The sequence below is a fragment of the Agrilus planipennis genome, unplaced genomic scaffold (assembly GCF_000699045.2).
Source record: "Agrilus planipennis isolate EAB-ADULT unplaced genomic scaffold, Apla_2.0 scaffold24, whole genome shotgun sequence".
Classification (NCBI taxonomy): Eukaryota; Metazoa; Arthropoda; class Insecta; order Coleoptera; family Buprestidae; genus Agrilus; species Agrilus planipennis.
In genome coordinates, this window is record NW_020439076.1 from 576,178 (window position 1) to 589,936 (window position 13,759).

General features: G+C 31.9%; 1 protein-coding gene across 1 annotated transcript in view; it reads right to left on the reverse strand.

Annotated features, from left to right (window-relative positions):
• Window positions 1–79: 79 nt before the first annotated feature.
• The window catches only part of LOC108741418 (nocturnin), a 15,471-nt gene continuing 1,791 nt past the window's right edge, over window positions 80–13,759 (reverse strand). The window contains 5 exon segments of the mRNA XM_025977242.1: window positions 80–1,391; window positions 1,667–1,873; window positions 2,195–2,319; window positions 2,428–2,487; window positions 2,565–2,758. Coding sequence (XP_025833027.1) covers window positions 888–1,391; window positions 1,667–1,873; window positions 2,195–2,319; window positions 2,428–2,487; window positions 2,565–2,758 — 1,090 coding nt within the window. The 3' untranslated portion in view covers window positions 80–887.

Sequence of the window (13,759 nt, forward strand, 5' to 3'; positions counted from 1 at the left end):
ATAATGAAACAAAAATGATTTTTTTAATGATGATCGAAACAAATAGTAACGCATTATTTAGAAAAGAAGTTAGCCAATAATTATTTAATTTTTTATTGAAGACTTTATTACATTTTTGTTAAAACATTTCTTTAAACAACTAAGAAATACTTACAATAGGTAAAGATATGCTATTGCTAGTGTTACGGCTGATAGATGTACACATTTATTAACAAATCTTAGGTAAAGGAAGACGTTTTAATTGCAAAAATAACGTATATCATCTCCTACATATCACTATTGTCTTTAACGTAACAAAAATATCGTTTAGTGAGGTATGCGCACTGTTGAGAAAATCTCTTACAATTAATACTGTAATCAACAGAAACCTCATTATTACCTCATTTGTATACGGTAATTTGCAAATATTCCGAGAAAAACTACGCCATTCGATTCAATGTGAAAATTCAAGAAATAATTTCCTTTGCAGTTTTTCAATCAGACGCGTAATTATCGAGTAATTAATATCTAAAGGATAAACCAATCGGATAGCGCCCTTATCACTGCAAGAAGATGCGAGCCAATCCGCTGTCACCAAACGATATGTGAACATCGTCGCTTGCAGAAAATTGGCAGCACTTTTGTATCTGCAGTCTGCAAGCAGACGCGGACCAATCAGCTGCCAACAATTGACACATGAACATCGCCACTTGCAGAAACCAACGCATACTTTAATTGTCACTAACTTAATAACCAAGGGTCGTATCGAAAAACTGTAAAGGGCATTTTTCTTAAAATTCTATGGAGTTTCGAATGCCATGTGAATTTCACAGTTTTTGGTACACCGTCGACAGATACATACACATAATAGAATAAATATATGTAACTATTTTTTATGACAATAATAATTAACAGTCTTTTAATTTAAAATCGCATATTAAAGAGAAATGATCGGAGGGATAAGCGTAACTTGGAACCCTATCGGGCCCAATTTCGTCCCCCGTAGGAAAATCAACAACCCCTTGCAATTCCATAAACTCTTTGCTGTAAAATATGTAATCTATCGTATGACAAACCTCGCCCTCTTCCCTTATTTTCCATGTGGTGTAAGGGGGTTCACTGAAAGAAATTCCTGACGAAGTCATTAATTTTGAATCGGCGTATGCACTGGAAAGACCTATGTCATGGGTCATGACGGTTTTGTAAATGGGTTCTATGGGTTCCGCGTTGAAATCACCGCATAATAACACGGGTCGTTTTTCACAGTTTTCGTATACGAAATTTAATAAGTCTTTACCCTGTTCGTTGCGAAGAGTAGATAAAAGGGCACCATTTCTGGCTTTTAAGTGGGTCGTCGCAACACACAGTTCTTTATTAGAAACTCTGTCTTTTAGTATGGCAAGTACAGCAACCTAAAAAATTATTTAAAAATTACATTTACTTAGCAACCAGTATTCAGTAGAACCTCGGTAATCCGAACTACCGAAAAACAACCCCTGTTCGAACTCATGAAGCATATATATTATAGTGTGTTAGGAAAAAAAAGCATAAGGTCAGAGGTTCTCTCTTATCATACACTCGGCGCAGTACGGATTATAGCAACGTTCGGATTATCGAGATTCCACTTAATTAACTTAACTAATACATGTTAAATTTTAAGATATAAACAAATATAATTAAATTTTACCTGATTACTTTGTACACTCCACACTTCGAGAATTCGAGTCTCTGACTTTACTAGATCGAATTTATTAGTCTTATAAAAAATTGCACAGCCATCAGGCCCATTGTTATCTGGTATATAAAAACAAGGTGAGTCTGGCTTGGGGAAGAATACCCCGTCGTAACCTTGAGAACCTAACACTGTTTTCAGAAAATTAAAATGATCCACTTCCTACAAAAACAAATACTTAAAAGACTTACTTCACAAGGAAAAAATGGTATGCGCACTTGAAGTTATATTTCTTTGGCATAATTAATAATTTTACATTTATTTTATTACTGCTTTCCATTAGGTATTATATCTGTTTAAATAAAGCTGTTCCTACTGACGTAGTGGCTGCAGTTCCAATCAGCGAACAGCAGCGACCATCGAGACCAGAGTCACCGGTTCTGATCCCGCAGCCACGCTGCTAACTTCATGCTATTGAAATTTTCGTTCGACGTGCGCACGCAACTTCCGTTGCATGTTAAATTTTTACTCTTAACGCCCCACACGAAGTATAACTTCAAAAATAAACGCAGAATAAATATTTTATNGAATTATTTTATACTTCCTAAAATTCCAGTCTAAAGCCTTTTCTGGGCACTTAACAAAATGGTCGTTCATAACTCCTAGTGCTAAGGGATATAAAAAAGACTTTATTTTAATATTTCACAAAAAGTATTTTTTTTAATTCATATACAATACAAACAAGTAGAAATAAGTATATTTCAAAAAATATGTACCTTGTGATAATATGTTCCATTGCAATACTCTCACACTGCTTGGATCTCTATCGTAAGAGTCTGCAAAAATTATTATAATAAAATATTGGACACGAGTATAAAAACATAAAAAAAAAACAAAAGACTAGGGTGTGTACCTCGCATGTACTCGTATGATTCATCGGCTTGGGTGTTTAACACATGAAATTTTCTTCGAATTATGGGAAAACCATCAGAGTTTGTATGACATAGACGTAATAAATCCTGTCTATCAATACAATTAGGAAGATTTAGGTCACGATCCTGACAGTCTTCGTTCAGTATTTTAGGAGCAGAATTGAAACTCCCCATTCTGGAAAGAAAAGTTTCAATTCGTCAATTCGTACTTGATATTTATTCTATATTTGTATACAGGTCAAATTACATTTTCAAAATACCGAAAGCTAAAATCTAGAGTGTATACATTGCAATTATATTCATGTTTTTATAAATGTATTTTTTGTAATTTACCAATATCGCCTACTTCAAATAAACTTTATAGGGACCATCCAGTTGTTTTAAAGACTTTTCCACGTATTATTGTCAAGCCCATCGCTAATAAAATCCTTACAATTTTAGATTACGAGGTCAAACAATATAAGTGCTGCGTTCGTGTTGTCTTTTCCTACCGTAACCTTACGAGCCTAGCATCTTAACCGCTTTTTTTCTATTTTCCATAATAAAGTAGGTAGGTCGCAGTGAAAATTTTTAATGGTAATAGTTCTGGTTAAATTCTCAAGCCATTGACTTATCGTTGCGGCTGAATTTCCGAAGAAAATTAATAAATTTGGATTCAAGAGACAACTTATAAATGTACAACTCGTACATAAATCTCAAATCAGAGAATAATATGAATTAGAGAGGTCGAGTTGTAAAATAATGTAAAACAATTTGTACCAATGTCAGGGGAAAATAAAATATTCCAGTTAAATAAGATTACGAGTTTAAAATCGTACTTGTTAAACCCTCACCTCTCCAGAATTCGTTTTTTAAAACGGGTAGTAAAGTTTTTCTCACAAATCGTATCATTTTTAAACACAATCATTTTGATTTCACTTCACTGCCGACAACTCCGATAACTGTAATGTAATTCTACTACTAATTGTTTTCGTTTAAGATTAGTGCTCCAAAGTAACTTTTTCCAAAATCGATCACCGACTCAGCACCTTACCTCCTTGACTTCACTATTATAACTAATTTTTTAAAGGCACGTGGCTATTCAGATGATTGTAAAGGTTAATAAGTGCCAAAACAAAAGCAAATTTGTATACTGTATAATGGGTGTGTGTACAGGAATAATACAACAGCACACAAAATAATAAGAAAGGTTACGAAAGGTCTTGCATCGTAAGGCCAAGAGAGGAAAAAATTCAAAAGTTATGTTAATTGTGTAGCCATCTCTATTTAATGGCCGTACTTAAATAGGTATGTAAAAATAATCACTCGGAAAGGTACCAGTTAGTGCTGTTGTTCCTGAAGTTTGTTTTAATCAATAAAATGACGTTCTTACGCAGATAAATACATTAACCCTGAAGGAATATCAACACAAGGGACGTAGTCACATTTTTTATGGGCTTTTATATTATATCGAGCAATGCATAGGCCTTGACGCTTCTGGGCTCATCCGTAGTTACTAAAAACCTGTAACTTTTCTAAAAATGTCACCTCAAGAACTCAAAACATTCAGCAATCCAACGTGGGTTGCGAAAGTGCAAGAACAAGTCTAAGATTGTCTTTATACTGATAAGACCAAAACCAAGATCGAATAAAGATGACCAAAGGCTAAAACCAAGACCGAGCGAACAAGACCAAGACTAAATCCAAGAACGAATATGCAAGACCAAGACGTTTGAAAAAGGGGATCTACAAGAATATCCCTGGAGTTAGTGTTCTTTGTTTCTACTTCTGGATAACACATGGTTGAAATCTAGAGACAAACTGACTTTTTTTCGATATTTTTTTACTTCAAAATTATCAAAAAAGTAAATTTAAGTTTTGAATACAGTATTGTAATAGACTTCCGCAGATGCTATAATATGAGGGCGGAATATGTTTTAATATTGATAATAAAAAATTGTGTAACTCTGCAACTGACTTACAACTAATCTAAATGCTTACCATATTTTAATCGTTAATATTACGTAATTGTTATCCTAAAACCATTTCTTTATAAGACATAAATAATATAAAGTACACAGAACAACTAAACTATTGAACTTAATACGTAATCTTTATTGTTATATAAAAGAATTACGACTTGCACATAAACAACTTATTGTGTTTTCGTCAAAAATTTGCATACAATGTTTTAATGTCGACCTTGACAAAGGAAATGTTTTACGGGCCAACAGATAAATTTTTTATCATATTTTCAAATCTCAGTGCTCAATAAAAAATATGAGACAAGAGGTTTAGTTTCTTTCTCTGTTTTTTTTTAATTATTCTAGAAACAGGATATCATCGACGTTATATAAAGGAATTTTGTTTTTAATCGTCCACTTTATTAATCGAATTACTGAGTTATCTCAGCTAACAACCGAGCTATTTCAAAATATTAAACAAAGGCCAAAGACGACAACACAGCTTAAAAATAAAAAACAATAGCGTGCTGATGAGATCAAATAAAATCCAAATTGTGCCTCTTAAAGTACTTAAATATAAACAGAGCATTGCGAAGACTTCTAGGATACCTTTTCGTATCCTTTAAAAGGAAACAACTTAGATTATTGTAATCATTTATTCGTTAATAAAAATTTTTCAGTAAGACTAACATTGGGTTTCATTTTCACTCCAATGGGTTATTTTGTTTAAAATAGCTTTTGCGTTCACCAAATTTAACACCTTACACGTTATTTAATTCACTTTTTATAAAGCAACACTGCTTATAACGTACAAGTGTTCTACTTATACAAAAATTGACTAAACAGATTCCAATAATGTTAAATGCTTTTTTCCTTTGCTAGGATGGTTATTAGTTTTGTATATATATCTACGTTTGATGAGACATGGTTTTGTAGAACCATTTTTGTCGTTTTTCCTAGGCATATTTTCAATTTAAGTTAGATCCCTGGTTCAACATGAGAGAATATTTAAAAATAAGTTAATAACACTTCAAAAGTCTGAAGATGGTTGAATAAACCGAAACGTTACAAAAAACATATAGCTGTGTAATTACTTGACCGCCACCCTGGAAAACACTACATAGTTAAATGCTTTTTATATCTTAAACTTCATTTTTATTTGTTCGTTATCATCATTCCTACATTTTTAACTTTAAAGTTTTAATAATTGGAAATTACGTGCTCAGTTTTTCTTAACAAGTAACAGCATAATTTAAAAAGTCCCCATTTCAAAGAAAACAATAAATAAATTTCCAACATTCGTTGGAATCTTTTTCTTATTATTATCAGTCGCACACGTATATGGTTAGAAAACAAATCGTCATGCAAATAATTCCTATTTTTTCATGTAAAAATAAACCTTGTTTGTATGAAGGTACAAATAAGTAAATATTTTTCGTTACGAAATTGCTATAACAAATAAACAACTGCCACAAGCGTCACTCTTATGATTTTTTTATGTAAGGAATATTTATGAAGAGATTTGAGTAATAACAGCTCACAAAATCAAATAAAATTGTAAAGCTACAATTAGCGTAATAGTGAAACTAATTTTAAGGCCCGATCTGGGGGGGGGGGCAAGCCGCGCAAACGGCCAGAGCTGCAAAAATGAGAAGAGAAAAATCTTATAAAAATTAGGAGGCTACGCGCTAAACTGTTCACCCCTTTAAAGTTGGTATAGCAAAGTTAGCAAGCAAAGATAAAACTATAGGATAATTAGCCATAAATTAGCCGCAAATTAGTCGCGAATGCCAAAAATTAACCGCGATCCGGGAAACCAGAAAAATACTTTGCATGCCAACTTCAAATGAAGTTAGCATGCAAAAATTGTAAAATCGGTTAGGAAAATCTTAGAGTCAGAACCAGGCTCATAATCAGCCACTAATTAACCGCTGACGATGTAGTCTATAACCAGTCGGGTTCAAATCTTTTTTTTTTCAAAATAGCATCATTTTTTTATCTTGATGGCACGACAACCGCCACAATATCGACTGAGAATCCTAGACAGTCAGAACCAGGCTCATAATTAGCCGCTAATTAGCCGCTGACGATGTAGTCTATAACCATTCTAGTTCAAATTTTTTTTTTTCAAAATAGCGTCATTTTATTTATCTTAAAGGGACGACAACCGCCACAATATCGACTGCGAATCCTAGACAGTCAGAACCAAGCTCATAATTAGCCGCTAATTAGCCGTTGACGATGTAGTCGTAAACCATTCGGGTTCAAATCTTTTTTTTTCAAAATAGCGTCATTTTTTTATCTTGACGGGACGACAACCGCCACAATATCGACTGAGAATCCTAGACAGTCAGAACTAGGCTCATAATTAGCCGCTAATTAGCAGCTGACGATGTAGTCTATAACCATTCTGGTTCAAATATTTTTTTTTCAAAATAGCGTCATTTTTTTTATCTTGACGGGACGACAACCGCCACAATATCAACTGCGAATCCTAGACAGTCAGAACCAGGCTCATAATTAGCCGCTAATTAGCCGTTGACGATGTAGTATCCTATAACTATTAGGGCTCATATCATTTGACAACCGCCACAATATCGACTAAGATTATAGTAGACACCCTAAACTTGAAAAGTGCTGTAAAAATTCCGCAAATTAACCGTGAAAGTAAACCGCGACCCGGAAAACCCGAAAACCAGTTTACATGCTAATTTCAAAAGAAGTTAGCATGCAAAAATTGTAAAATCCTGGAAAGTTAAAAAGAGGCTCATAATTAGCAGCTAATTAACCGCTGCCGCTACTTTCAAAAGATGTTCGCATGCAAACTGGTTTTCGGGGTTTTTGAGTAGCGGTTTATTTTTGGCATTTACGGCTAATTTGCGGTATTTTCACAGCAAGTTTCAAGCCTGGTTTAGGGTGCCTACAATAATCTCAGTCGATATTGTAGTGGTTGTCGGGCCATCAAGATCTACAAGAGATTTTAATTTGAAAAAAAAAAACAACCTGATAGTTATATATTTACATCACTACAATACGTTAACGCTAATTAGCGGCTAATTATAAGCCTGGTTCTGACTGCCGAATTTTCCTAATCAGTTTTACAATTTTTGCGACTGTAAATTCTTATGAGGATTAATACATTTTAATGTGCTGTCTTATATTTTTTTTAACGCTATCTCCTAATAAATAGCCAAACAGAAAGAAAAATAGGAAAGAAGGTAACAACTCTTTTAAGTTGAGAATACAAGGAAATTCTTCGCAATTTTTTAAGCATTTTACATTTCTAAATTGGCAATCCTTTTCGTTTAGTTTGTTTCACGAGTCGACAGAGATAGTTATTTCCAATAGTTTGTATGTATGTAATATAACATTTTTTTTAATCCTATAACGCGACGTTTTAGGAGATTCCCCATGTGATTCGCTTGTCTATATAATTTGGATATTATTTTTTCATTATTTTAACACAGTTTCCTCCTAGTTAAAAATTGTATTATCCCATCTCTAACTTATAAGGTGTTATTGTAAAGGGCGGCAAATATTATTTTTGCTTCGAGCAGCTAAATTGCTACATCGAGCCTTGACTAATTTAACTCAAAGTTATAATGTCTTTCTTAATGGGCTATAATTTTATTTTAATTAAATTATTATACTTTATGGTACTCCGGCTCAGTTGTGAATGCATAGTAAAATCAGTAATATAAAATAAACTAATTTATACTTTAAAATTTTTGTCAACACTCAACTTTGACAACTTATTTTTCGTTTGTGTTTATAAAATATCCGTAAATTTTGAAAACATAAAGTTAATTTTTCAGATTATCGAAAAATGACGTTAAGTTTACAGTGAATGTTTATTACGAACGAAAGATAAGTTTCTATAATAGGGGGGGGAGCTAACCTGCGGCTCTTTGAAAGATTATTTGTGACTCTCAATAAATGTACCCAAGTTCTCTTTTCATTTTTCTGCGAAAAACTCAAGGAATATTGACGAAATTCCAAAATAGATTTCAAGACAAAATATTTTAAATCGTCTCTTGACTCTTTTTTGAATTCATTTGAAATTAACATAATTGAAGGTGAGTTTTCCATTTCCAATATAATTATGACCCAAAAAGCATCTAGAGAAGTAGAAATAATAGAGATACAAGGAGATCAAGCTCTACAATTATAATATAAGTCGACAACGATTACTGAATTTTGGAAATGTGTACGAGAATCGAAGTATCCTGAATTAAAAAAGGCTGCTTGTCGAATTATTTCAGTATTTCAAATCCAAACATAGATCACTGAGAAGTGCTGTCACGAATTATTCAACAAATTTTAAAGAATTATCAAGAGAAGTAAAATGAATGTGTTTAATTTTTAATATTTAAATTCAATACACATGTTTTGTACTTTTATTTGTTTTAAATAAATATAATTTCTGAAAAAAAAATTTTTAATATCTTTTTTGCATACGTTTTAAATACGTTTTTAATTGCGGCTCGCGAAAAATTTCAAATTTTGAAAAATGACGGACCATATTGGAGCTTGGCCACTTCTGTTCTATGAGGTTACATTTCAAATACAAGATTTTTAACTTCGTTACATTTTTTTGTACCTATTCATTAGTATAAAATTACTTGTCACTTCTCCGTAAATGGGGCCACCTTAAGCAAAACAAATTTTTTTGAATAAAAAAAGAAACATTCGGTGTTATATTGAGATTACTATACCTACCATAAACAGTAATTTCTCACCCTTGTTGTTGTTAGTACTGACTTTTCCAATAATAATTATTAGTCTCACCTTGGCATGGCCCAGAGCCGACTAAGTCGTCGCACTGCACCCCGTATCAGGAGGCTACCACTTCTCGTAACCATTTCAATCATTCACCGAAACCTTGAAGTTTTCCTTATAAGATGTTTAATTGAATAACAGAAAAATGACAAGGGCTTGCTGGCAATGATAATTAATAATCTACGATGCCATTACTGGTATAGTATAATATGTAGTTCATGGGTATCCCTTGCTCTGTTGGACAACTTGTTAATGTCTTTCTTGAGGTGTGAACTAACATTTTTACAGCTGTTTAACAGAGACAATGAGATAATTATCGGTACAGTCATTGGTAGATGATGTACTTGTTTAACTTTTAACTGTTTCATTGCTATCGACATTCTTAAAAGTGCCTCAGTGTGTTCCTAAAAATCTTCAATAATCTTTTGGTAATATTCTCAATTAACCGATTTTTAATAATTGCAGTAGATTATGCAGTATTAGGTTTATTGTGAAGCAGTTTAATAATTATATATTTAATTCAAACTAAAAATGATATCACAAAATATTTAATTGAAACATCTATTTTTCAATGTACACTATGATACAAAGCCGGAGGGTAGGTGTTCATTTACTCAAGTAATAAGTTTTTGTACAGCTTTATTATTGCACCTCTTGGATATTTGTGCAATCGCGTATGGTAATTTTAAACTGCAAACGTATGAGTAATTTTGTCTTTTGTGTTACTACATCATGCTAATGACATAATGCACATGGCAAAATATTTGTCATAAAAAAGCGATAATAAAACACAAGAGAGCATTGGACATTTCTCGAAAACTACTGCTGACAAAGAAAATAACAACAAAACATTTGATTTTACGTATTATATAATAGTAACTAAAAAAGCAGTAGTACTCAACAAATTTTATAAGAAATAATTACCATTTTCTCTAATAAGGAAGTGCTACAGAGCTATTTTTAGAAAATTATTAATTATTTTTCTACTTTCTCAATGACCACGAAACCCTCTAACACTAACAAAAGTTTAATACTTTAAAAAAGTTTACCTTGCTGGCACAACCTGTGAACATTATTTCCACGGTAGTTTCGCAAATAACTATTAATTCTCTTCAAATACCTAACTTTTACTATTCAAGCTTATTCATTTCTAGTATTTTTTAAAAGGAAAGTTTTGTTATTCTAACAGGTGTTTGACGACCTTTACCTTTGTTTGAAATAAATCAATGTTATTGAACGATTCCACAATTAAATCACTTTTGTGTGATGTTGAAATAAAACAAGAATCGAATTTACAAACAAAATTGACTAATAACCAATTAATCAGCTACTTCGCAATTCATTATTGTGGAAACACATGGATGTAATGTAAAACACTCAACACCGAAAATAACTTTTAATAATACCTCAATATTTTATTTTGGGAACACTTTCTTATAGTCATTAGTAGGTCTCCCAAAAATAATTAACAAGAAGTTTTCCTGTACCACATTTTGCATTTACGTTCTAGAATACATAGGCGATTATTTTCATATGTAAGATTTTTCTTTTATTGCATTCAGTTTATTATTGGTCTCTGATCAAGGACGAGATTCACGAAAGGTTAAGTAATGATTGAAGACATTGATTTTATTGGTTAATAACAAGGTTAGAGGTGGATGAAGAAGTTTGAAGAAATAGAAGCCAAAACTTAATAGTGAAAATAACTTTTAATACCTAAATATTTCATTTTGGGAAACAGTTTCTTATAGTCATGTATATATAACCTCAAATTAATGAGAAAAAATTGTTGCTACTGTCACTCCCTCGCCGAGCATAGAACCCGGGCCCTTGGTTTTACGCACCAGTATTTTACCACTAAGCTACAAGGAAGTGACAGCTGCATCACAAACGATACGTAACCAGGGGCCAGGGTTCTATGTCCGGCGAGGAAGTGACAGTAGCAAAAATTTCTTTTTATTAATTTGAGGTTATCTGTATTGGGTAAAGTTAATTCAATAATTCATTCAGTAATACACTACTACTACTACTGATTTTTTACTTTGGTTTCAAACTTTTGTTTCACTAATTACTTTACAAAAAACATATATTATGTTTTGTCTAGATAGAGGAAAGGTTGTAACCAAATCTATCAACTCATAAGCAATCTACAGTCATCAATGTATGCGATACTTTTACAACGATCCTCGTATATGAACTACTTCTGTAATAATTGTAGGAGAAATTAGAAATCGATTATGTAACTACCAGATAAAGCTACAATTCAATCTGAAATTGTCTCCAAACAGGAAGAACTTGTTCTCTTTATAATATTAAGTATCGTTTCAATGTCCTTCTAATTATTTAAAATTACTAAAAAAGATTCATTTCCTAAATAATCAGTGCGGAACAAAAACCAATAAAAATTTATAATTATTTATTTAACGTCGCTATTTTGTAAGCAATAAAGGTAATACGAGTACTAAATTTTTTCGTTTTTTTTTTAATTAATGATACAGGTAAGATGTTAAATAACTTTTTCTACTTATGCCTATATTGTTACGAAAAGTGTCGAACGTTTTCAAATAATAACACCACATTCTTTGATGTTACTTAACCATTTAAGGTCAATAAACTTAAAGCTGACCACAAAAAAAAGCAACGTTACACCTAAGAAAATGCATCCGTGAAAAAAGTAACCACCGTAATAGATGTCTATAGTATTAACTTGTACGTACGTAGGTACATAACATACCAGGCATACCAGCTAATTTCGAAATGATTAATCGGTTAAAAGTATTGTGTAGATGGGTACCATTGATTTTAGAACTATTTTCTAACAATGTTGAAATCACAGCCAAGAAACGGATGCCATTATTTACTAATGCTTAGAAATGCTTCTTGCAAAATGGGTAAAAACAGTGATTAATCAATTATTTCATTATGGGATTAATTTAATTAATTACGAAAGTCTTATAATTGTAATTAATTGAAACTATCGAAGTTTTCATTTTATTCATGGTGGTCTATGCTTCCATAATTCTGATTAAATGATAGCATCTTGAATATTAAAAGTAGGTCTAAAGAACCATTCCATCTTTTAATTAGACGTGACAATGGTTACGCATTTACATAATATTGTATTACAAGAGGAGATAGCCACACCGATTATGTTACAGGTTACCCATTTTCAAAATATTGTATTATAAGAGGAGATAGCCACACCGATTATGTTATAGGTTACCCATTTTCAAAATATTGTATTATAAGAGGAGATAGTCGCACCGATTATGTTACATATATACGCTAATGTTTTTCAAATCGTTTAATAAACTTGTAATTAGATTAAATTTTACAAAACCCTAGTCCCTTTAAAGTCCTATATTAAACACATATATATAGTGATAACAACGACAGTTGTCTTTGACTTTTGTATGTCACATTTTTATTCTTATAAATCACCATTTGTCCGCGACTTCGTTCAAATGGTTTGTTTTTGGACAATATTAATCGTAATTCTTTATAATAAATATAGTTCTTATAACAGGCAAGCAATTTAATAAGTAGCTCAGATCAACCTCATCTTCATGCCCCCTCAATCAATCAAAGGGTAGCCTATACCAAACACGCACGCAGACAAAAAAAATTTCAAAATTTTAAAAATTGTTTAGATAGTCGACCTTAAAATAGTACATTTTCGAAGATATACCTAACATAGAACCGATATTTTAGAACAAACTTTGCATTTACATAGTTTTATCAAAAACGAGATTAAGTATAAGCCAAGATATAACGAAAAATGTTAAGATAAAAAAGCGTTCCTACAAATAATAAAATCTTTGCAAAAGTTGCAAGTCAATATAACTGTTTGAGTGCACCATCGAATAATAAATCGAAAATGGTTACATTTTTCTGGTTCTTTTCTCGGATATCGACGACGATGGGTTGAATTATTTTTGATGTATTTTTCGTAAGATATTAAAAAATACATCCTAATTTCAATTTAGCAACATTTAGATTTTGGAGTTATAATTCTAAATCGGGCTGTGCTGGTTCAATTATATAAGGTCAGATTCTAATTGAGCGACAAAAAACACCTCGGAAATTTTGACATATGTATATACTAAGGCAATCCTGAGGGTAGAAATGGGACCAGCGTCGCAATTGGGCTGTTCCTTTTTTTTATATGGTTGACGTGTGTGTTACCTTTAAGGATGTTTTGGAGGTACAATCGGAGACAAGAGTTTATAAAATTAGAAATTCGTGATTAATTAGGTTTTGCAGCATATCATGAGGTAAATAAATACTATCTATACTGAAAAAAAGTATACGGTTTGAGAGAAAATTTGGAATTTGACCAAAAACTTTGAGTAAAATAAGAAATAACGAATAATATGGAAAATTTTTAACTGACTTTTGGCAGTGAATATGCCTTGATTTCAACTTCGAAACAAAAAAATATTTAGTTTCAATCT